Genomic DNA, 22,152 nt, shown 5'->3' on the forward strand with positions numbered 1-22,152 from the left:
CTACCTGTGTGAATGTTTCACTTTCCCTCCACCTAATTGTCTTTTTTTGTTTGTTTGTTTTGTTTTTGAGACGGAGTCTCACTCTGTCGCCAGGTTGGAGTGCAGTGGCGTGATCTTGGCTCACTGCAACCTCCCCCTCCTGGGTTCAAGTGATTCTCCTGCCTCAGCCTTTTGAGTAGCTGGGACTACAGGCGTGCGCCACCATGCCCAGCTAATTTTTGTATTTTTAGTAGAAACAGAGTTTCACCATGTTGGCCAGGATGGTCTTGAACTCTTGACCTTGTGATCCTCCCGCCTCGGCCTCCCAAAGTGCTGGGATTACAGGTGTGAGCCACTGCGCCCGGCCCCTCCATCTAATTTTCTTTGCTTCAGCTGGAACTTGCCAGAGGTTTGACTTGAGAACAAGGAATTTGGGGCAAATAATGCCATTACATGTCCTCGTATGGATCCTTCATTCCACTGTTGGATCATTTTGTTTGTTTGAGACAGGGACTCACTCTGCTGCCCAGGCTGGGGTGCAGTGGCATAGTTATGGCTCACTGCAGCCTCGACCTCTCAGGCTCAAGCCATCCTCCCACCTCAGCATCCTGAGTAGCTGAGACCACAGGCGCATGCCACCATGCCCGGCTAATTATTTTATTTTTTGTAGAGAGGTTCTCGCTGTGTTGCCTAGGCTGGTCTCGAACTCCTGGGCTCAAGCAATCTACCCACCTCAGCCTCCCAAAGTGCTGGGATTACAGGCATGAGCCACTGCACTGGGCCTACTGGGTTATTTTAAAGCTACAAAGTTAATTTTGGAGCCATACCTATGGAAAGCATGGAAGTGGAAAACAGGTCTTCCAAATGGGTGGCAGAGCTGACTGCAGTACAATCTTCTTCTCTAAAATAATTGATATGAGTTTGTAGAGAACAGTCCACGAGAGGGAGGAACGGGCTTTGAGACCAGACAGCTTACCCCAGCCCTGGACAAGTAAGTTGGCCCTTGGGAATCTCAGTTTCCTCCTGCTTAGATGGAGACCACAGTACCTGCCTTGAAGTTGACGGTATTAAATGATGCTGATTTTTGCCTAATATTGTACCCAACACACCATAAATGCTGATTAAGTGCCAGTTTCCTTTCCTCTATTTACTTTTCTTTACAAAGTCAGAATCAGTAGGCAAAATTAAATCCAGAGTATTGGTACTAACAAAGAATTTTGATGGTCTGAGGAAATTTTATAAAAGTATTCACATCGTTTAATAAAAGCATTTTTTGTGAGTGGGTTTAAAACGTCTACCCGACTCAAAAGGCCTTTTGCGTAATATGCCTTTTAAATATATTGATATCGTATTAAATACAGTGCTTTTTCTAAGCTCAAAAGAAAATACCAACAATTTCCGCTACTCAACAAGCCCTCTAAAATGAAAGGACAGTGGCAGCAGTATTTGTGGGTGTGAGGATTTCATTTCAGAAGTCCTTCAGCACATACACAGGCGTATGCCCTGGTGCATACTTGAATGAGAGAATGGCAGGGTGGTGAGTGATAAGCTAATAGCAAACATACTTTGAATAGTTTCCTGGCTCATTTAGAAGGAAAAAAAATCACCTCCAATTTCAGATTAACAATTTGCCTTTCCTGAATGTGTAAATTTTGCTGTCCTGGAGTTTTCAAGGCAAACTGCAACCATGGTTTTCACACCAGCATTGCAGCTTAGGCACCAGGCTGGGTCTAATTTGTTCCAGCTGTCAGTAACTAGGCGAAGAAATGGCAAGGGAGGTTTGACCTGTATAATGAATCATGAAACAAAGCCTTTTAACAAAGATATTGCACAAGGCCAAAATGAAGTCTGGGAGGGTGAATCAGGCAGACAATGTAATATGCACCAGGGAACAGCTCTGCTAGCTTTTCGTGAAAGGTAAACACACAAGAATGATAAACTGTAATTCATTTTCAGGGACTCTGTCATTTCACTTTAACCCCAAATACCTTCAAAAGACCATCTGCAAACAGCAAGTGTCTATTGTCATAACAAGATCTCTAGTCGGGGCCTCTCCTCCCTTTAGGATGGTCTTGGGGATTCCTCTTCAGCTGGGCTGGCCATCCTCGTTTTCTATAAGGTTCTAGAAATCGAGCTTTGTGAAAAGCTATAAATATTTCATTTTCCTTCAAGGGGTTAATTTACTAAGAGGCAGCAACAGTGGGAATGGGAAGATTAGACAGAGTGGAGACATTTTAAAGAGCTAAACTGCACAGCCTTGGTCTGTGATTGTATGTGCAGGAGAGGAGGGAATAGGAAAGTGGATTGACTCCTGATTTCTGGTTCCAGTGCCTGGCTGATCTTGGTGGCAATTCATGAAGGTTGGAAACACCGTATGAAGGACAGGCTTTGGAAAATAATGATGAGTTCAGGGTTGGACATGGTGGGTTTCAAGTGCCTATGGGGCATCTAGGTGGCAATGTCTAGCAAAGAAATGGGCAGATGATCCTGTCACCCTATGGCTGGCACATTTACGGAAGGTCAGGAATCTTGAGCTAATGCTCACTCAGTGCAAAGTGCTTACTCTGGACCACGTGGCGTATCTTCTGCATACACTAGCTTATTTCATCCTCATCCTTGCTCGGTGAAGTGGGCACTGCGACGATCCCATTTCACAGATGAGGGAAGTGAGAAATGGCAAGTCAGGCTTCAGCAACAGGCCATCTCTTGCTTGAGGCTGCCCTTTAACTCCCCGTCACACAGTTCTGCCTCCTGTGGAATTCTTCTGTGGATAGCAAGGAGTAAGGCAGCAGTGACCCCCGGTGACCTTCCTATTCCTCCATCCCAGGCTCCTCTCTGGCCAAGATGGAAAGTCCCCAACCTTCCTTCTGTTTGGGGTCTATACACATCACCTTCCCTGGATAACTTCCAAATCTCCTCCCGGTATGATATGCACACAATCATAAATGGTGTGGAGAGAGATGGGGCCAGTCCTCTAGCCTTTAAAGGAGACAGTGCACGTGAAAATATATCACAGAAACTGTAAAGCACTTTACCAAGCGTGCTATTACTATTTCACCTCTTTCTTGATTTTTCTGATCTCTACAATAAAACCAAGGAGCTTCTCTCAGGCTTGCTGGTTCCAATTTTATAAGTAACAGCAAGGACAACTAAGTTGAGATCTTGCTCTGTATCAGACAGTGTGCTAAACAATTTACCGCTTTAACTCATTTAATTCCAGGAGCAGCCCCATGAGGTAGTACAGGCATGTAATATATAATGATAGGCTGCATATATGATAGTGGCCCCCTAAGATTATGATACCATATTTTTACTGTACCTTTTCTACGTTTACATGTGTTTAGATATGCAAATGCTCACCACTGTGTAACAATTGCCTACAGTATTCCATTCAGGAGCATGCTATAGAGTTTTGTCACCCAGGAGCAATAGGCTACGCCATAGAGCCTAGGTCTGCAGTCGGCTACACTCTCTACATCTGTAGTAAGTGCACTCTATGATGTTTGCGCAATGAAGGAATAACCTAACGTGCATTTCTCAGAATGTGTCCTTGTTGTTAAGTAATATATGATTAATATAATTATTCCCTTTTTTTTTTTTTTTTTTTTAAGATGGAGTCTCACTCTGTCACCCAGGCTGGAGTGCAGTGCCATGATCTCGGCTCACTGCAACCTCCGTCTCCCGGGTTCAAGCGATTCTTCTGCCTCAGCCTCCCGAATAGCTGGGACTAAAGGCACCTGCCACTACGCCTGGCTAATTTTTGTATTATTAGTAGAGATGGGTTTTCACCATATTGGCCAGGCTGGTCTCGAACTCCTGATCTCGTGATCCGCCCACCTTGGCCTCCCAAAGTGCTAGGATTACAGGCGTGAGCCACCGCACCTGGCCTAGTCCCATTTTTTCTTTTATTTTTTACTTTTTAAAGGAAGGCCCCTCCCCTCCCCTCTCCTTCTCTCCCCTCTTCTCCTCTCCCCTCTTTTATATGGAGTCTCGATCCGTTGCCCAGGCTGGAGTGCAGTGGCACAATCTCGGCTCACTGCAACCATGCCTGACACTGACCACGCCTGGCTAATTTTTGTATTTTTGGTAGAGCTAGCGTTTTGCCACGTTGGCCAGACTCATACTCCTGGCCTCAAGTAATCCACCTGCCTCAGCCTCCCAAAGTGCTGGGATTACAGGCATGAGCCACCATGCCTGGCCTATTATTCTCATTTTTAAGATGAGGAAATTGAGCATAGAAATGAGTTAGTCAAGGTCACGCAGTAAGGATCTTGGCTCATCCAAATAACAGAGCCGAGATTTAAATCCAAATTTGGGCAGGGCGAGGTGTCTCACACCTGTAATCTCAGCACTTTGGGAGGCCCAGGTGGGCGGATCATGAGGTCAAGAGATCAAAACCATCCCGGCCAACATGGTGAAACTCCGTCTCTACTAAAAATACAAAAATTAGCTGGGCATGGTGGCACGCACCTGTAGTCCCAGCTACTCGAGAGGCTGAGGCAGGAGAATTGCTTGAATCCGGGAGGCGGAGGTTGCAGTGAGCCAAGATCATACCACTGCACTCCAGCCTGGTGACAGAGCGAGACTCTGTTTCCCCACTCCCCACCAAAAAATAAATAAATAAATAAATAAATCCAAGTCTGGACTGGACACGGTGGCTCACGCCTGTAATCCCAAGCACTTTGGGAGGCTGAGGTAGGCAGATCACTTGAGCTCAGGAGTTCGAGACCAGTCTGGCCAACAACGTGAAACGCTGTTTCTACTAAAAATACAAAAATTGGCTGGGTGTGATGGTGCACACGTGTAATCCCAGCTACTCGGGAGGCTGCGGCAAGGAATTGCTCGAACCTGGGAGGTGGAGGTTGCAGTGAGCCAAGATGGCGCCACTGCACTCCAACCTGGGTGACAGAGCAAGACTCTGTCTCAAAAAAAAAAAAAAAAAAAAAGTCCGATAGTCTGTTTGGGTCCAGAGTCTGAGATCTTACATTTTATACCTTGTAGAAAATTGAGTGTCAACTTTCACATTTGTCATATTTTCTTCTCTCCCTACTTGCCCCCTTCCATTTACTGTCAGAATTTTGGCTAATACACTGCTCATCTGTACACTTCCAGAAATTGTACAGGAAGGAAGGGGAGAGGAAAATTTATTTGTACAGAACTGGAATTCTAATTAAAAGCTAAGGGGGGTAGAAATTTAAACTATTAGTTTAAAAAGGTTTAGAGTAATGTGGACTTCAATTGTACACTTGCTAATTCAATCAAGAGAATATTAGCTCTACTCAATAATGAATTTCTATGATATTAGAGGTGACATAAAATAAAGATGTAGTGATGGATTGCAAAGCTATATGCAGAAAGATGTTTTTGAGACATTACCGGCTATTCTAAACCATTGTCCCACTTTGTGCTAAGTATTTACAATTTTCAGAATGCTTAATAAACATTAAGCCTGTAAATCAAAAATAAAATTTTAAGCCCCCCCACTGACTGAGTGGACCCCCCTCTTGGCCCAGGGGATCCCAAAGAAAACCTGAAAAGTTCAGGCCATGACAGGAAGGGAGGTCTGATATACCTCATTACACTTTCCTCCCTTTGGAACTTAGGCGCAACAATTAACCAGCATTAACATTAAAATATAGTTCACAAGATTCACAAAACAGACTCTTTGTAGAATAAGATACCCACTCCAACCTGGCTGGGGTATAGCATCAAATGACAGATAGCAGACCCTGAAGGGGTCTTTGAAATTCTTTTTTTTTTTTTTTTTTTTTTGAGACGGAGTCTCACTCTGTCGCCCAGGCTGGAGTGCAGTGGCGTGATCTCGACTCACTGCAAGCTCTGCCTCCCGGGTTCAGGCGATTCTCCTGCCTCAGCCTCCTGAGTAGCTGGGACTACAGGCACATGCCACAACGCCTGGCTAATTTTCATACTTTTTAGTAGAGACGGGGTTTCACTGTATTAGCCATATTGGCCAGACTGGTCTTGAACTCCTGACCTCAGGTGATCCACCCGCCTCAGCCTCCCAAAGTGCTGGGATTACAGGCATGAGCCACCATGCCCAGCCTCCTTTTACTTTAAAAAATAATTATCTGAGTTTCGTTTTACTTTAAAAGACAATTCTAACAAACATGTGTCTGTGTTCTCAAGCAGAAGAGATTAGGAGTTGCCAGTTGTTAAAGGAAGTTTGCTGGAGGCAAAGTGATACCAGTGAGAAGTCACTGATAACAGCTTGACGGAAAAACCATCAAAAGTAGATGCAAAGGGGTCATGTGGTTCAGATGCAAGCAGCCCTACATACATTGATTCTGAATCATCAAGAAGAGCCTAAATTGTGACTTATAATGCTCTATTTATTCTTCCACAGACTCGTCTAACAAACCAGGGCCTTTTTACCGTAGGCTTTGGAGACCCAGAGCCTAGGGCCTATAAGTCTTTCAGGAGCCTATGAAAATGAAAAAGTTCATTTGTGTTTCCCAAATCGAAGTTAATAAATATTCAATTAAATAGCTACAAAACATAACATCCTGTCAACTTTATTAACTGCTAAATTTGGTATTCATAAAATACTGATGCCACATTAAAATCATTTGTAGGTCTGATTTGCTCACTGCATGAGAGTTCCTGATCAACTATGACAACTGCAGAAAAATGGACAAAAGGTAAATTAAATGAGTAACTTACAGCTAAATCATTTAAAAAGTAGTGTCACAAAATCCTTTCAAAAATTTTACAATAAAAAGTCTCTTTTATTATTGTGGCCGTGGGTGCATTTTAATATGATTGATAGGATGGGAGGTGGATAAAAGAATGTTGCTAATGCAAATCTTACACTGGCCTGGGACTCTGCTCTGGACGGACCTTCCCTCTGTGCCTTCTGGAAGTCCATTTCATAGTAAATCAATTCCTCTTCATCCTTTGCCTAGCGTAGAGCACTCCCTCTCTCCCTGCCTCAACCTCCTCAGTGCCTGCTCCTGGTGGAGGCAAGGCCTTCTCCCACATCAGCACTGCAGTGAATAGGCCCACCTGACTTCCAGGCCACTGCCCCTCCATTGAGGGGTACAAATCTATGCTCCTTCAAGACTCAGGTCATCCCACCTTCCCATCCTTTACCTCACCTCACCTGGCAGTTGTCACCTCCTGATCGTTCTTCCTTATTCATGGAAAATGTTGGCACCTGGCTTGGCAGCCTCCTTTCTACCTACCCCAAATCCTGACTTCATCCTGGGCTTCACTTTACAAAACATCAACACTCAACCTCACCTCCTTTCCCTTTACCCCAATGGGAGAGATTTCCTTCTGCCATTCTAGCTAGTTCCACAGCGAATGGAGCCCAGCTCAGGCTCACCGCCCCCAACTCCCTGAGAAATTCAGTCACTCAGCAAAATCATCCCCAAGCCTTCTCCACATTCCCTATTATGATTTAAAAATACTTTAAAAAATTGAGATATAATCTACATACATAAAATTCATCCTTTCAAAGCATACAATCCAGTGGGTTTTGGTGCAATCATAAGGTTGCGCAACCATCACCACTATCTATTCCAGATTATCTACCCATCAACAATCACTCCCCATCCCCTCCTCTTCCCCAGCCCCTGGCAACCACTAATCGACTTTCTGTCTCTATGGATTTGCCGATTTTGGACATTGTATATAAATGGAATCATACAATATATGGCATTCTGTGTCTGGTTTCCTTCACTGAATATGTTTTTACATTTCATCTATGTTGTAGCATGCATTAGTGCTTCATTCCTTTTTATGGCTGAATGATAGTCCATTGTACAGATTACCATGCTATGGACTAAATACTTGTGTTCCTCCCCAAATTCATATGTTGAAGCCTTAACCACCAATGTCTTGCGAGCCCAATCCCCTGCCCAGGTTGGTCCAGAAAGCAGGACCCACCACTCAGTGAGTTCAGAAGGCAAAGCACTGAACCAAAGAGGATTATTCTCAAACTTTAAGTTCTAATAATATTTGCCTTGCTAGGTATTGGACTTGCTTGTGACCTGTCATTCCTTTCTTCCAATTTCTCCCTTTTGGGGTGGAAACATGTATATCCTATGCCTGTCCCACTGTCGTATTTTAGAACCACAAAACTTGTTTGAGGACTAGGCATGGTGGCTCACACCTGTAATCCCAACACTTTGGGAGGCCAAAGCAGGAGGATTGCTTGAGTCCAGGAGTCTGAGATCAGCCTGGGCAACACAGGGAGACCCCCATCTCTACAAAAAATAAAAAATATTAGCCAGGCATGGTGGTGCAAGCCTGTAGTCCCAGCTACTCAGGAGACTGAGGCAGGAGGATCATTTGAGCCCAGGAGGTCAAGGCTGCAGTGAATCATGATTGTGCCAGCCTGGGCAGGCGACAGAGTGAGACCCTGTCTCAAAACAAAAGCAAAAAAAAAAAAAAAAAACTTGTCTGATTTCACAGGCTCACAGCTAGAGAAGAATTTCACTTGGGATGAATCATACCTTGAGTCTTAGCCAATATCTGATTTAGATATTTAGATGATACTGTGGATTTTAGAGTTGATGCTGGAACTAGCTAAAACTTTGGGGACTGTTGGGATGGAATGAATATATTTTGCACGCAAGACAGACATGCCAGGAGGACAGGGGCTGAGGACTGAAAGTTTGCATCCCCCCCAAAATTCATGTGTTCAAGTCCTAATGCCCAGTGTGATGATTTTAGGAGGAGCAGTCTTCAGGAGTCAATTAAGTTTAAAAGAGATTGTGAAGGTATAGCCCCCATGATGGAATTAATGCCCTTAAAAGAATTAGAGATACCAGGGCTTTCTCTCTCGGTCATGTGAGGAAACGGGGCATACACAGGTGGCCATCTGTAAGTCAGGAAAAGAGCCCTCACCAGCCACCTTGATCTCAAGACTTCCTAGCTCTAGAACTGTGAGAAATAAATATCTGTTGTTTAAGCCTCCCTATCTATGGTATTTATAATATAAAACTCTTTTTTTGTTTGTTTTGAGACAGAGTCTCACTCTGTCACCCAGGCTGGAGTGCAGTGGTACGATCTTGGCTCACAGCAACCTCCGTCTCTAGGGTTCAAGTGATTCTCCTGCCTCAGCCTCCCCAGTAGCTGGGATTACAGGCACCCGCCATAACATCCAGCTAATTTTTGTATTTTTAGTAGAGACGGGGTTTCACCATGTTGGCCAGGCTGGTCTTTAACTCCTGACTTCAGGTGATCCGCCACAGCTTCCCAAAGTGCTGGGATTACAGGGATGAGCCACTGTGCCGGGCCCACATTTTCTTTTTATCATCAGTTTATGGACATTTGGATTGTTTCCACTTTCTGGCTATTATTAATACTATTGCTATGAATCTTTATGTTCAAGTTTTTGTGTGAACACGTTTTCATTTCTCTTGGGTATATTCCTAGTAGTGAAATTGCTGGGTCATGTGGTAACTCTATATTTAACTTTTTGAGGTTGGGTGCGGTGGCTCACGCCTGTAATCCCAGCACTTTGGAAGGCGGAGGCAGGTGAATCACGAGGTCAAGAGATCGAGACCATCCTGGCCAACATGGTGAAACCTGGTCTCTACTAAAAATACAAAAATTAGCTGGGCATGGTGGCGCGTGCCTGTAGTCTTAGTGACTCAGGACACTGAGGCAGGAGAATCGCTTGAACCCGGGAGGCAGAGGTTGCGGTGAGCTGAGATCATGCCACTGTACTCCAGCCTGACGACAGAGTGAGACTCCATCTCAAAAAAGACAAAAAACAAACAAAAAAAACTTTTTGAAGAAAGACAAGCATGGTTTTAAAAATGACTGCATCGGCCGGGCGCGGTGGCCCACGCCTATAATCCCAGCACTCTGGGAGGCCGAGGCAGGCAGATTACCTGAGGTCAGGAGTTCAAGACCAGCCTGGCCAACATGGTGAAACCCCGTCTCTACTAAAAATGCAAAAATTAGCCGGGTGTGGCGGCACATGCCTGTAATCCCACCTACTCGGGAGGCTGAGGCAGAATTGCTTGAGCCCGGGAGGCAGAAGTTGCAGTGAGCTGAGATCGTGCCATTGCACCCCAGCCTGGCTGACAGAGTGAGACTCTGTCTCAAAAAAAAATAAAATAAAATAAAAATAAAAATGACTGCATCATTTCATACTCCTACCAGCAATGCATGCAGATTCAATTTCTCCACATCCTTGCCAACATTCGTCATTGTCTTGCTGATTAAAGCCATCCTAGTGGGTATGAAGTGGTATCTCATTACAGTTTTGTATTTGCATTTCCAAGACCATGGCTAATAATGTTAAACACCTTTTCAGGTGCTTACTGGCCATTTGTAAACTTCTTGGGAGAAATGTCTATTCATATGTCCACTTTAAAATTAGGCTTTATTTGTCTTTTTATTGTTGAAGTGCCTATCAGCATTTAAAGATGCTCAAGTCTCTACCATTTTAAAGCAAACAAACACTTGGTCAATTCCAGATCCTTGCTGCAGCCACTGCCTTTTAAAAAGAATCTCTGGGTTGGGTGCAGTGGCTCATGCCTCTAATCCCAGCACTTTGGGAGGCTGAGGTGGGCGATCACGTGAGGTCAGGAGTTTGAGACCAGGCTGGCCAACATGGCGAAACCCCGTCTCTACTAAAATTACAAAAAATTAGCTGGGCGTGGTGGCAGGCACCTGTAATCTCAGCTACTCAGGAGGCTGAGCCAGGAGAATCGCTTGAACCCGAGAGGCAGAGGTTGCAGTGAGCCGAGATTGCGCCACTGCACTCCAGCCTGGGTGACAAGAGCAAGACTTTGTCCAAAAAAAAAAAAATCTGTTTCTTGCAGAATTTCTTGAAAGAGTTCTCCACGCTTGTGGATTCTACCCACTCTCTTTCAAGCTATTGCAATCTGGCTCCTGATCCTAACACCACTGAAAGTGCTCTTGGCAAGGTCACCAGTGCCTATTCTGTTACTAAATCCAATGGACTTTTCAATTCTTTATTTGATTTCCCCGTGGCATTAATAAACATCAAGGCCCTCTTCATCTTTGTTGAAAGATTAGAGATGCTTGGTGTAAGTGACACCACATGCTTCTGAGTTTTCTCATTCGTCTCTGGCTGCTCTTTCCCAAATCTTCTTCAAGATTTTGTCCTCAGTCTTCTTATTTTCCACCTTAATATGGTTCCACTGGGCAATCATGTTCATTCCCATGGTGCCTACTTAACACTGCTGACTCCTAAATCTCATCTCTAGCTGCTGCCCAGACTTGCCTCCTGGGATCAAGGAGTGTATATCTGTTTAATCAACATCTCTGCTTGGATTCCCATCCATCCTCAAAATTTATCCCAAACCAAACGTTTTATCTTTATCTCTCTTGCCTTCCCTACTGAATTATGCCGATTTAAAACTTTTAAAGTCGGCCGGGCGTAGTGGCTCACGCCTTTAACCCCAGCACTTTGGGAGGCCAAGGCGGGTGGATCACCGGAGGTCAGGAGTTCGAGACCAGCCTCGCCAACATGGCAGAACCCCGTCTCTACTAAAAATACAAAAAATTAGCTGGGCATGGTGGCGCACGCCTGTAATCCCAGCTACTCTGGAGGGTGAGGAAGGAGAAATCGCTTGAACCCGGGACGCGGAAGTTGCAGTGAGCTGAGATCACACCATTGCACTCCAGCCTGGGCAACAAGAGCGAAACTCCGTCTCAGGAAAATAAAACTTTTAAAGTCATTCACATTCGTCTGCTTCGTTCCATTCTCACCACCTATGCACTGGTCCAGTACCATTTCTTAAAAAGATGACAACATCTTCCAGCTCCAACCCTCTTCTCCAAACCTAGCCAGAGATCTTTGCAACATGCACATCTCGCCATGTCACTCCTCTGCTTACATGAGCTATTGTCGGCAACGGGATTACAGTGGCTTCGGAGTCAGACACACTTGGGTTTCCGTCTTAACACCATAACTTATTGGCTGCAAAACCGTGGGTGAGTTAATTTCTCTATATCTTAGTTTTCTCATTTGAAAAAAAAAAAAAAAGAGCCACGAAGAGCACCCCCCACAGGTCTCCCCCAGGGTTGAGACCACACACATCATGTCCTTGGTTCAGAGTCAGGCACATTTGAACTGTTTAATACATTTTAACTACTATTTTTATTAAACCCTTTCAATCGAGGCAAATCAACCTCTTTCATCCTAAAATGTGGGGATTAGATGGAATGACTTTAATCAACTCTTTTGAGACAAGACGCCTTTGGACCCTGAAGCCTCCCTGGGTGCTGGCCACCCCTCCGGGGAGGAGGCACCCGTGGGTGCAGCTGGTACTCCTGCATGAGGACGCAGAGGGTCAGGGTCGGGGACTCCTTCTGCTGCAGGACAGCGCGGACCCCAGGCTTCTTCCCCGCCCCGACCTGTTACCTGGCGACATTCCCCGCCGCCCCGTCGCCGGGCACAGACTCAGCCGATCCACAGCCATGAGTGCGAAGCCTCTCAGGCAGGGCACGCAGGCAAACCGCAAACCCACAGGGCGCACCCAGCCCCGCCGCTTCCTCCCGGGCCTCGCCCGCAGCTGGAGGAGGGAGGAGGCGGCGGGCAGCGGGCGGCGCCCACCCCATCCCACCCCACCCGACCCCGCGGGCCCGGCCGCCCGAGCCCAGCCCCAGCCCCGACCCCGGGGCCCGCGGCGCTCACCTTGAAGGACATCCTGCACATGTCCGCGGTCGCCCGAGCGGGAGCTGGCGCGCTTCGGGCCCAGGGCTCCTTGTCCTCCCCGGCCCTTCACTCTCCCGCGGCGCTCGGCGCTCCGCAAAGGGGCGGCCTCCGACGCCGCGCGCTCCCGCCGCCCGACCCGGCAGCAGCCGCCGCACACAGGGCCGGGCCGAAGGGGCGGCGCGGGGGCGCGCTGCGCTCGCGCGCGCGCACACTGCACATGGGGTGCCGCGTGGACGCGCTCCAGGACCTGCCACACACGCGCGTGCACAAACACCCCAAACTCCGCACGCACTGTGCACTTTCCACACACGTCCACACTTCCACACTCACTCGTCCACACACACACTCCAAACTCCACACACATTGTGCATACGCTCCACATTCCACACACACGGAGGTTCCACACACACACTTTCCACACTCACTCCCACTCACCCGCATGTACTCACACACAAACTCCATACATACCCTCCCAAATAGACTGGTCTGCCCCAGAGGACTCCCAACCTTCATTACAGCACAAATATTATAATGATGTAAAAATGAAGCTTGAGGAAAAAATTCGTCCAATAGCTATTTTCATTATAATTTCTTTCTCGGTTTCCTGAGAAACTTTTTTTGTCCTGGGGAAAATATCTAGGAAACAAACCTTTTGACTGCGCAAACAATAAGTGGTCTTTTCCTTTTTGAAGGACAAAGGCCAATTTTGGAATAGACTCATACCCCTCCTCCTCCTCCTCATTATTAATCCAGCAGTTCCCTCCTCCTCTAGGTCTGATGCTGCAGCCCTGGAGTATTGCAGTATGTGTGTCCACTCCTGCTGCCTGCCCAGGATTGGTTTGGGCGAAGTAAAACTGGGAGTTTTAAGTATAAACGGCAACAACAGCTCTTCGAGAGCATTTTAGAAAAGTTAAAGTGAAAAAGTAGCCCAGGCACAGTGGCTCACGCCTATAATCCCAACTCTTTGAGAGGCCAAAGGCGAGCAGATCACTTGAGTCCAGGAGTTCGAGACCAGACTGGGCAACATGGCAAAACTCTATCTCTACAAAAAATACAAAAATTAGCCAGGTGTGGTGGTACACACCTGTAGTCCCAGCTACTTGGGAGGCTGAGGTGGGAGGATCGCTTGAGCCTGGGAGGTTGAGGCTGCAGTGAGCCAAGATTCAGTCACTGCACTCCAGCCTGGGCAACAGAGCAAGACTCTGTCTCAAAAATAAAAATAAAAACAAAACAAAAACATAGTATAAAAGTGGATATCTTACCCCCTCAAACTATAAGAATCCCCTCATTCATTCTTCCCCTCCTTCCCTCTTCTCAATTAAATTTGTAACGAATATTTAATTTAAAAGGTAAAAAACAATTACAAATAAAAGTTAATAATAAAAATTAAAATGTTAAACCGTGGATAAATTGTATTACTTTGTGCTTAAAACAACTTTAAATTAAAAACATTCTGAACTTTTATAGAAAATTCCAATTTTAAAAATAAGGACTCTAAACATTTTCCTTGCCTTGAGTGCCTATAAATGACACAGTTTTTAAGTTGCCACACAACATTATTATATAAAAATCAAGCATCAGAGGTTTTGCTTTAATAGTTTTTTGTTTGTTTGTTTGTTTTTTCTTCTCAGGCAGAGTTTCGCTCTTTCGCCTAGGCTGAAGTGAAGTGGCACGATCCTGGCTCACTGCAACCTCCACCCCCTGGGTTCAAGCAATTCTCCTGCCTAAGCCTCTCGAGTAGCTGGTATTATAGGCGCCTGTCACCATGCCCAGCTAATTTTTGTATTTTTAGTAGAGACAGGGTTTCGCCATGTTGGCCAGGCTGGTCTCGAACTACTGACCTCAGGTGATCCACCCGGTTCGGCCTCCCAAGGTGCTAGGATTACAAGCGTGAGCCACCGTGCCTGGTCTGCTTTAATAGTTTTGATAAATAAAAGGGAGAAAGGAAAGAACTAATATTTTGAGTGTTTTCTAGGTACAAGGTGCTTTCCTTATAAACATTTTATGGGGTGAGTATTAACCCATTCCACGGATGAAAAAACTAAGATTCTGAGAGATTGGAGTAATTTGCTAATAAGTGATAGGGCTAGGCGTTTGTCTAGCTCCAAAGCCTGTTTCCTTTCCGTTACACTCGAGCTCAAAGCTGCTTTTCTCTGGCCAGGGTGCTGATGGGATTCTTGTCAGTCTCTGGAAAGAATGTGCCTAACACCGTCTCACGCATGCGGTTAAACTCATCTTCATATAAACAGCTCTGAAATGGAACAAAGCTCTCATGGTCACGACAGGCAATTCTTTCTAAAATGGTCCACTCCAAACTTTAATAGTGACCCACCGGACCTAATACAAAATTTAATCTGTACGGCCCAGTTTTCTTATCCAAACAACTTCTCACTACCCAAACAGAGCCTCTCCATCCTTGTCATCCTGTCAAACAAAAGGGATAAAGGAAAAAACTAATATTTTGAGTGTTTTCTAGGTACAAGGTGCTTTCCTTATAAACATTTTATGAGGTAGGTATTATACCTATTCCATAGATGAAAAAACTAAAGTTCCGAGAAAATGGAATAATTTGCTAATAAGTGATAGAGCTAGGTGTTTGTCTAGCTCCAAAATCTTATCACTGCTCTCTTCCCACTATGGCTGTCTTTTATCTCCTCTCTTTTGTCTGCCAAATCCCAACCTGCCCAGGGTGTTACCCCCAGCTCAAGTTCCTGTTCCTACACCCTGGTTCTCAGTCATCTTCCTCCCAACTTTGCTGAGCTCTTGCCATGGTTCTGCTCTACACCACATCCCTCAACCTTGATTCCACAGGGTCTGGTATTGCTCTCAATTCTACTTCTGTTGCTTTTGACTTCTTCAGCAGAGTTGAAATTCTTCAAGGCCAGGCCCTGTGTCTTACATATCTTTTATTATCCCCAGGGGCTAATTTACTGCTGGAGGCATGGTAGGGGGTCAAAACTTATTCATCACTGAATTAGTAAAAGAGTCATGGGGTTGTGTTATCCAAATCTACCAAGTCAGAAGGCCCACTCTTATCCACAGACACGCATTACTCAGATGCACAGACATCTGTGTTGATCTCAAATGAGGCCACAGTTAGTCATTGTCACCTTCTGTTCACACCAGCACAGACCTTGATGTGTTTGGCCTCTATTTTGCACTGCCCCAGCTGATGGTCCAACAGGATTTGCCCTCGACAGATTTGAGAAGTAGGTCAATCTGGTCTACTGAGCTTTCCTTTTTTTCTTTTTTATTTCTTTTTTTTTTTTTCAAGACGGAGTCTTGGTCTGTTACCCAGGCTGGAGTGCAGTGGCATGATCTTGGCTCACTGCAATCTCCACTTCCCGGGTTCAAGCGATTCACCTGCCTCAGCCTCCTGAGTAGCAGGGTTTACAGGCACGGGTCACCAAACCAGGCTAATTTTTGTATTCTTAGTAGAGATGGGGTTTCACCATGTTGGCCAGGCTGGTCTCAAACTCTTGACCTCGTGATCTACCAGCCTCTGCCTCCCAAAGTGCTGGGATTACAGGCATGAGCCACTGCGCCCAGCGTACTGAGCTTTCTAACTCTCTTTTTGTAATCAGCCTCCTTCATCCAACTAAGAGTTCATCCTGGACATCTTTTCTGTCTTTATTCTCTGTCTACTTCCCCATCCCACATCTTTAAAAATTTTTGTATCCATTTATTTTTTATAAGGATAGGGTCTCTGTCACCCAGGCTGGAGAGCAGTGGCAGGATCATAGCTCACTGCAGCCTGGAATTCCTGGGCTCAAGCAATCCTACTGCCTCTGCCTCCTGAGTAGCTAGGACTACAGGCACATGCCACTATACCAGCTAATTTTAAAAAAACATTTTTTTACAGATAGGATCTCACTATGTTGCTCAAGCTGGTCTTGAACTCCTGGCCTCAAGCCAACCTCCCACCTCAGCCTCCCAAAGTGCTGGGATTACAGGCATGAGCCACCATGCCCAGCCCTTATTTAATTTTTAATTTTTAATTTTTATTTAACTTTATTTTTTAGAGATAGGGGCATCACTATGTTGCCCAAGCTAGTCATTAAATCATAAACTCAAGTGACCCTCCCTGTCAGCTTCCCAAAGTGCTGGGATTACAGGTGCATGCCACTATGCCCAGCTTCCACCTCACGTCTCCCAGCTAGTTAGCTCAGTCTCTCCTAACCTATTGGAATTTACCCTGGATGAGGCTTCTTGCAGTGGGGACTGTAGCAGATATAGCTTTGAGTAATCTACCCAACACCCATTGCTCCCTTCCTTTCCCTACCAGAATGTCAGTTTTGCTCAGTTTTGTCCATCATACTCCCCCTGGAGATTTGCTTAAAGGGAACATAGCCCTTTGTTCCATCCAAAGTCCTCTTGTTTAGGCTGGTGATAGTGCTTGAATTAGGTGTGGGCAGGTGACAAATTCTGATCTTTGAGATGTCAGAGGAGGTGTGTTGGGGGCTTTTGAGAAAGGTTTCCTTGGTTGTAAGACATACCCAGGAGAAGATGGTCCTTCTTCCTTGGGACACTGTACTGTACAAATACAATGCCTGGAATGGCTGCAGCCACCTTGTGACCATAAGGAAAACTACTCCCTGAAGGTGGCAGAGCAGACCATGGTGTCACTAAGGCCCTGTATTGACCAATGGGGAATTCTTATTTCTCTCTTTTTTCTTTGAGATGAAGTTTCGATCTTGTTACCTAGGCTGGAGTGAAATGGCATGATTTCAGCTCACTGTAACCTCTGCCTCCTGGGTTCAAGCGATTCTCCTGCCTCAGCCTCCCGAGTTGCTGGGATTTCAGGCTCGTGCCACCATGCCTGGCTAATTTTTGTACTTTTAGTAGAGACAGGGTTTCACCATGTTGTCCGTGCTTGTCTCGAACTCCTGACCTCGTGATCTGCCCGCCTCAGACTCCCAAAGTACTGGGATTACAGGTGTGAGCCACCGTGCCTAGCTCACAATCTTTCTTAAGCATACAGTAACATAATGGGAATATGTATATTCTGCTCTTTACAAAGCATGATAATGTGAGCATTTCCTCCTAGCATTAACAGTTCTCTGAAAATCCGTAATTTATTTATGTATTTATTTATTTTGAGACGAAGTTTCGCTCTTGTTGCCCAGGCTGGAGTGCAGTGGCATGATCTTGGCTCACTGCAACCTCCCTGTCCTGGCTTCAAGTGATTCTCCTGTCTCAGCCTCCCGAGTAGCTGAAATTATAGGCACATGCCACCACACCCGGCTAATTTTTGCATTTTTAGTAGAGACGGGGATTCATCATATTGGTCAGGCTGGTCTCGAACTCCTGACCTCAGGTGATCCACCCCCCTCGGCCTCCCAAAGTGCTGGGATTACAGGCATGAACCACCGTGCCCAGCAAAATCCGTCTCTTGATGGCTGCATTTATATTGCATATACTATAATATATTCAACCTTTCTCCTTTTATAAAACCTTTACGTAGATTTTCATTTTATTATTAAAAATAACTCTACTCAGCCAGCCTTCACTAAAGGCATTTCTACTTACTGTAATGACACACACCCGGCGAGGCACATCGAAAACCAGAGGAAACTAGACGATGTATAGAGTTCTGCCGCCCAGTTTGTTAGCATCATTGCAAACCCTAAGATGGAAAGCATCTTTTGGAACCCTGCAATTCTACCATCCAAGAAAAAATATTCTTTTATGACTCTTGTACGGTGGCTCATGCCTGTAATCCCAGCACTTTGGGAGGCCCAAGAGGGCAGGTTGCCTGAGCTCAGGAGTTCGAGAACAGCCTGGGCAGCACGGTGAAACCCCGTCTCTACTAAAAATACACAAAATTAGCTGGGTGTGGTGATGCGCACCTGTAGTCCCAGCTACTCAGGAGGCTGAGGCAGAAGAATCGCTTGAACCCAAGAGGTGGAGGTTGCAGTGAGCCGAGATCGCACCACTGCACTCTAGCCTGGACAGAGCGAGACTCCATCTCAGAAAAAACAAAAACAAACAAAAAACCTCCACACTTCCAGCCTGGGCAACGTGATGAAATCCTACCTCTACTAAAAAAAAAAAAAAAAATACAAAAAATTAGCCAGGCTATAGTTCCAGCTACTTGGGAAATGAGGCTTCCTGCAGCGGAGATCTCATTTGCTTAACATTTTTCTATTGTTCTTTGGTTCACTGCTAACAGTCTTGTAAATCTTTGCTTACTTGCTGAAGCACTCTCTTCTTTGGGGTGGGGCATCCGAATGTTGCCACCTGGCAGGGTGCCCTGGCCCATGGAAGGCTGGTCCCGGCTTGGCTTTAAGTGAAGATTCCACTGCACTTCCTTCTTTTCCCTGGGGAGGAGGAGTCCCACACTGACATGGAGGAACTCTACAAAATGGCCCAACGATCCTCCAAGTAGCCAATAACCGTCTAGGTCTTTTTTTACTGTTTGCTTTTTCGTATATTCTTTTCATTTATTTTTGTTTTTATTTTTTAAGAGATAGAGTCTCGCTCTGTCGCACAGACTGTAGTGTGCAGTGGCATAATCATAGCTCACTGAAGCCTTGAATTCCTGGGCACAAAGGATCCTCCCACCTCAGTCTCCTGAATAGCTGGAAGTATAGGTGCAAACAACCATGCCTGGCTAATTTTTGCCTGCCTGCCTGCCTGCCTTCCTTCCTTCCTTCCTTCCTTCCTTCCTTTCCTTCTTTCCTCCCTCCCTCTCTCTCTCCTTCCTTCGTTCCTCGTCTCCTTTCCTCCTCTCCTTTCCTTTCTTTCCTTCTTTTCTTTTCTTTTTTCTTTTTTAGATAGGGTCTCACTATGTTGCCCAGGAGGATCTCGACTCTTGGCTTCAAGCCATCCTCCCACCTCAGCTTCTCAAGGTGTTGGGATTGCAGGCATGAGCTACTGCACCTGGCCTCAGATGCGCTAGTAATTTTGCTTTTATTATCCATCATAGTGATTTAAAAAAGTGTTAGATTTCCTTTACTCTAGTGATGGAATGGATGATGCTCCATTGGGGTCAGTTGCCCTTAGCACTGCTCCATCAGATGCTTTGCAGTTTAAAACATGCAGTGATGAACCCTGAATACATGGCAGGATTTCTGGGAGCCTCATCTGTGACCCAGTGGACGAGGCACGGGTGTAAAAATGCCAGCCTTAAGGAGCCTTCAGTCCCTGGCCAGACATCTAGCTGTTGCCTGAGTGTTTGATTTTCATTTGGATATTTAGCATTATTGTGTAACTCTCAGCTTCCAACCTTTGTTTAAGGAGAGTCTGGGCTAATGGTTGGAAAGTACCCTATCACTAATCTGGCCCTTGGGAATAGAAGCATCTATTATGAATGGGCCCAGAGGAGGCGTCTCCTAAGTGAAGCTGCCTTCGACATTCTGCTGAGGGTTCCAAGTATTCACACAAGAGCAGTATCTTTGAATGTACTGGGGACTCTGAATTCTGTCTAGTTGATGTATCAGTCCTTAGATTTTACTGCCAAGTTGCTAAACCCATATGGGGTAAAATGTAGGAGATACATACACACAGACTTAGTTCTCAATTATTTGCCAATTGGCACTTGTTTCATTTAATCTTTAATTGAGCCAAAACCAAGAAGCCAAAAAAGCTGAGTTCAATCATTAGGGAAAATGGACAAAAAGACTCCTGTGCTATGGAAATTGTCTCACCACTTTACATGGGAGCAAGAGTGGAATGCAAAGTTAATTTTGTTTATGGCAAAAACGGATCTCCTGCCCCCATGGCTGAAATGCAGAAAGTAATATTTTTATTAACATTTGACTTTTGGGCCCTGTTTGGCAATTCTATAGTAATGTCACAAACTATATATAATATACCAGATTATAGTGTACATCTCAAGTGTGGCTGCAGCCTCATTCTTTCAATGAGGCTTCCTTAGTGGGCTTCTCACAGCTTAGAGGTAATATGGCAGCTTAGAGTTGCAGGGACCTCAGAGGGCTGAACATCAGATGGTGAGCCACATGGGGGCAGAAGCTGTGTGTGCCTCCTTTTGGCAGCCCCAATGCCAAATCCAGAGCCTAGCACATCGTTGGTGTTCACTAAGCATTTCTGAATAAATGAATGAATAAATGAATCCTCACAGATTATCTGAGGATCCACAAACCTCTCAAATATGAAACCAAAGTTTCTGAGGCACTTTCCTCTAACGAGATTGGGAGCCAGTGTTTGTGCGGTTCTTCTCATATTCAGAAATCTAAGGCATGTGGCCACCAGCTTCCAAGTGAGGCCACAGGGCAAGTGACAATAAAGGACATCATCTTATTTTCACGAGAGGAGTATTGCCTGGTAGAACAACTATCACAGCTTCACTGAAGGCAGTGCCTTCTCCCCTCCACCCCGCAAAGACCTGCCACTATGGGTCCCCAGCATGGGGCTTGGAGGGGCCTGAAAGTAATTGCTAAGGGGTCATGACTCCATCTTTGTGTATGTCTATGTATGTTTTAAATTAAATGATCACGTGTGTGTGTGTGTGTGTGTGTGTGTGTGTGTGTGTGTGGTGGGGGGGGGCTCAGGAATTTTGAAGTTGTACAAGGGACCTTGGACTTTTACAGGATATCTGCTCCCCCTTCTCCCACTGTCCCAGTGATGCAGGTCAAACTAAGCTCAGGCCACAGCCCTTCAGTGGGCACAATTGGCTTTGATGCCTTCTATGAAGGTGTAGAATTCTTGGTTTCCCCAGCAAGTAGAATGGGGCTGGAGAAGGAACAAGAAGTGGAAAACAGTAGGGTAGAAATCCAGGTGATTTCACTGGAAAGAGAAATGTCAGAAGCTCCCAGAACAGCCATGATCAAACATGCCTTCTGGACTAAATGGTTCTTATAACATCCGCCTTCAGTCTGGTGCCAGAATTGTGACACAGTGGTAAAGTGCTGATCTCAGGGTGGGACGCATGCTCTGAGTCTTTCCTAGGCAAGCCCTGTGCCTGCTGGGGCTCAGCAGGTGGCCTAAGGGCCAGACTACTCTGCTCAATCATGAGGCCAGTCAGGCTCACTGAGTGGGCAGGGATCTGGGAAGCTTCCAGCAGGAAATGAAGAAACCTAAAGTCTGGTTCAGTGTCCCAGGGGATCTGGGGAAGACAGTAGGGGGAGGGTGATCAAGGCAGACCAGCTGGTGAGAGGAGATCAGGGCAGTGACAGCTTCCACAGAACTCCTGAAAGGCCCTCCAACACCCTGGGGCTCTGGCAAGGTCAAAAAGTGGGGAGCAGTGAGCTATGTCCAGTACAGGAGGCCAGCAGGTGGATCTCTAAGGATTGATGCAAAGAATGCTTCCAGGTTCTGAGAAATTGGCATCCCAGGCAGGCTCCTGGACAGAAATTCAGACACGATGGGTCAAAACCTGTGTCTAGAACTGCACATAAAAGCAATCACTAGTTTTAATTGGAGGCGTACTATGTATTAGCATTGCATTTGGCCCTTTCTAATTATTACTTCCTTCAGTATTCACAAATCTTTTTTTAAAAATTTTTTTGGCTTTAAGTTTATTCAATGCAAAATAATCCTCTCCAATT

At 45.7% G+C, this 22,152-nt stretch overlaps 1 protein-coding gene across 4 annotated transcripts in view; it reads right to left on the bottom strand.

Annotated features, from left to right (window-relative positions):
- ANKRD29 (ankyrin repeat domain 29) overlaps window positions 1–12,837 on the bottom strand; it is a 64,229-nt gene extending 51,392 nt beyond the window's left edge. For all 4 annotated transcript variants that reach the window (XM_063716857.1, XM_024236183.3, XM_024236182.3 and 1 more), the window contains exon 1: window positions 12,623–12,837. In XM_063716857.1, the coding sequence (XP_063572927.1) occupies window positions 12,623–12,643 (21 nt within the window). In that variant the 5' untranslated portion in view covers window positions 12,644–12,837. The remainder of the gene's footprint in view (window positions 1–12,622) is intronic.
- Between the last annotated feature and the right edge of the window lie 9,315 nt (window positions 12,838–22,152).

Source organism: Pongo abelii, chromosome 17 (genome assembly GCF_028885655.2).
Source record: "Pongo abelii isolate AG06213 chromosome 17, NHGRI_mPonAbe1-v2.0_pri, whole genome shotgun sequence".
Taxonomy (NCBI): Eukaryota; Metazoa; Chordata; class Mammalia; order Primates; family Hominidae; genus Pongo; species Pongo abelii.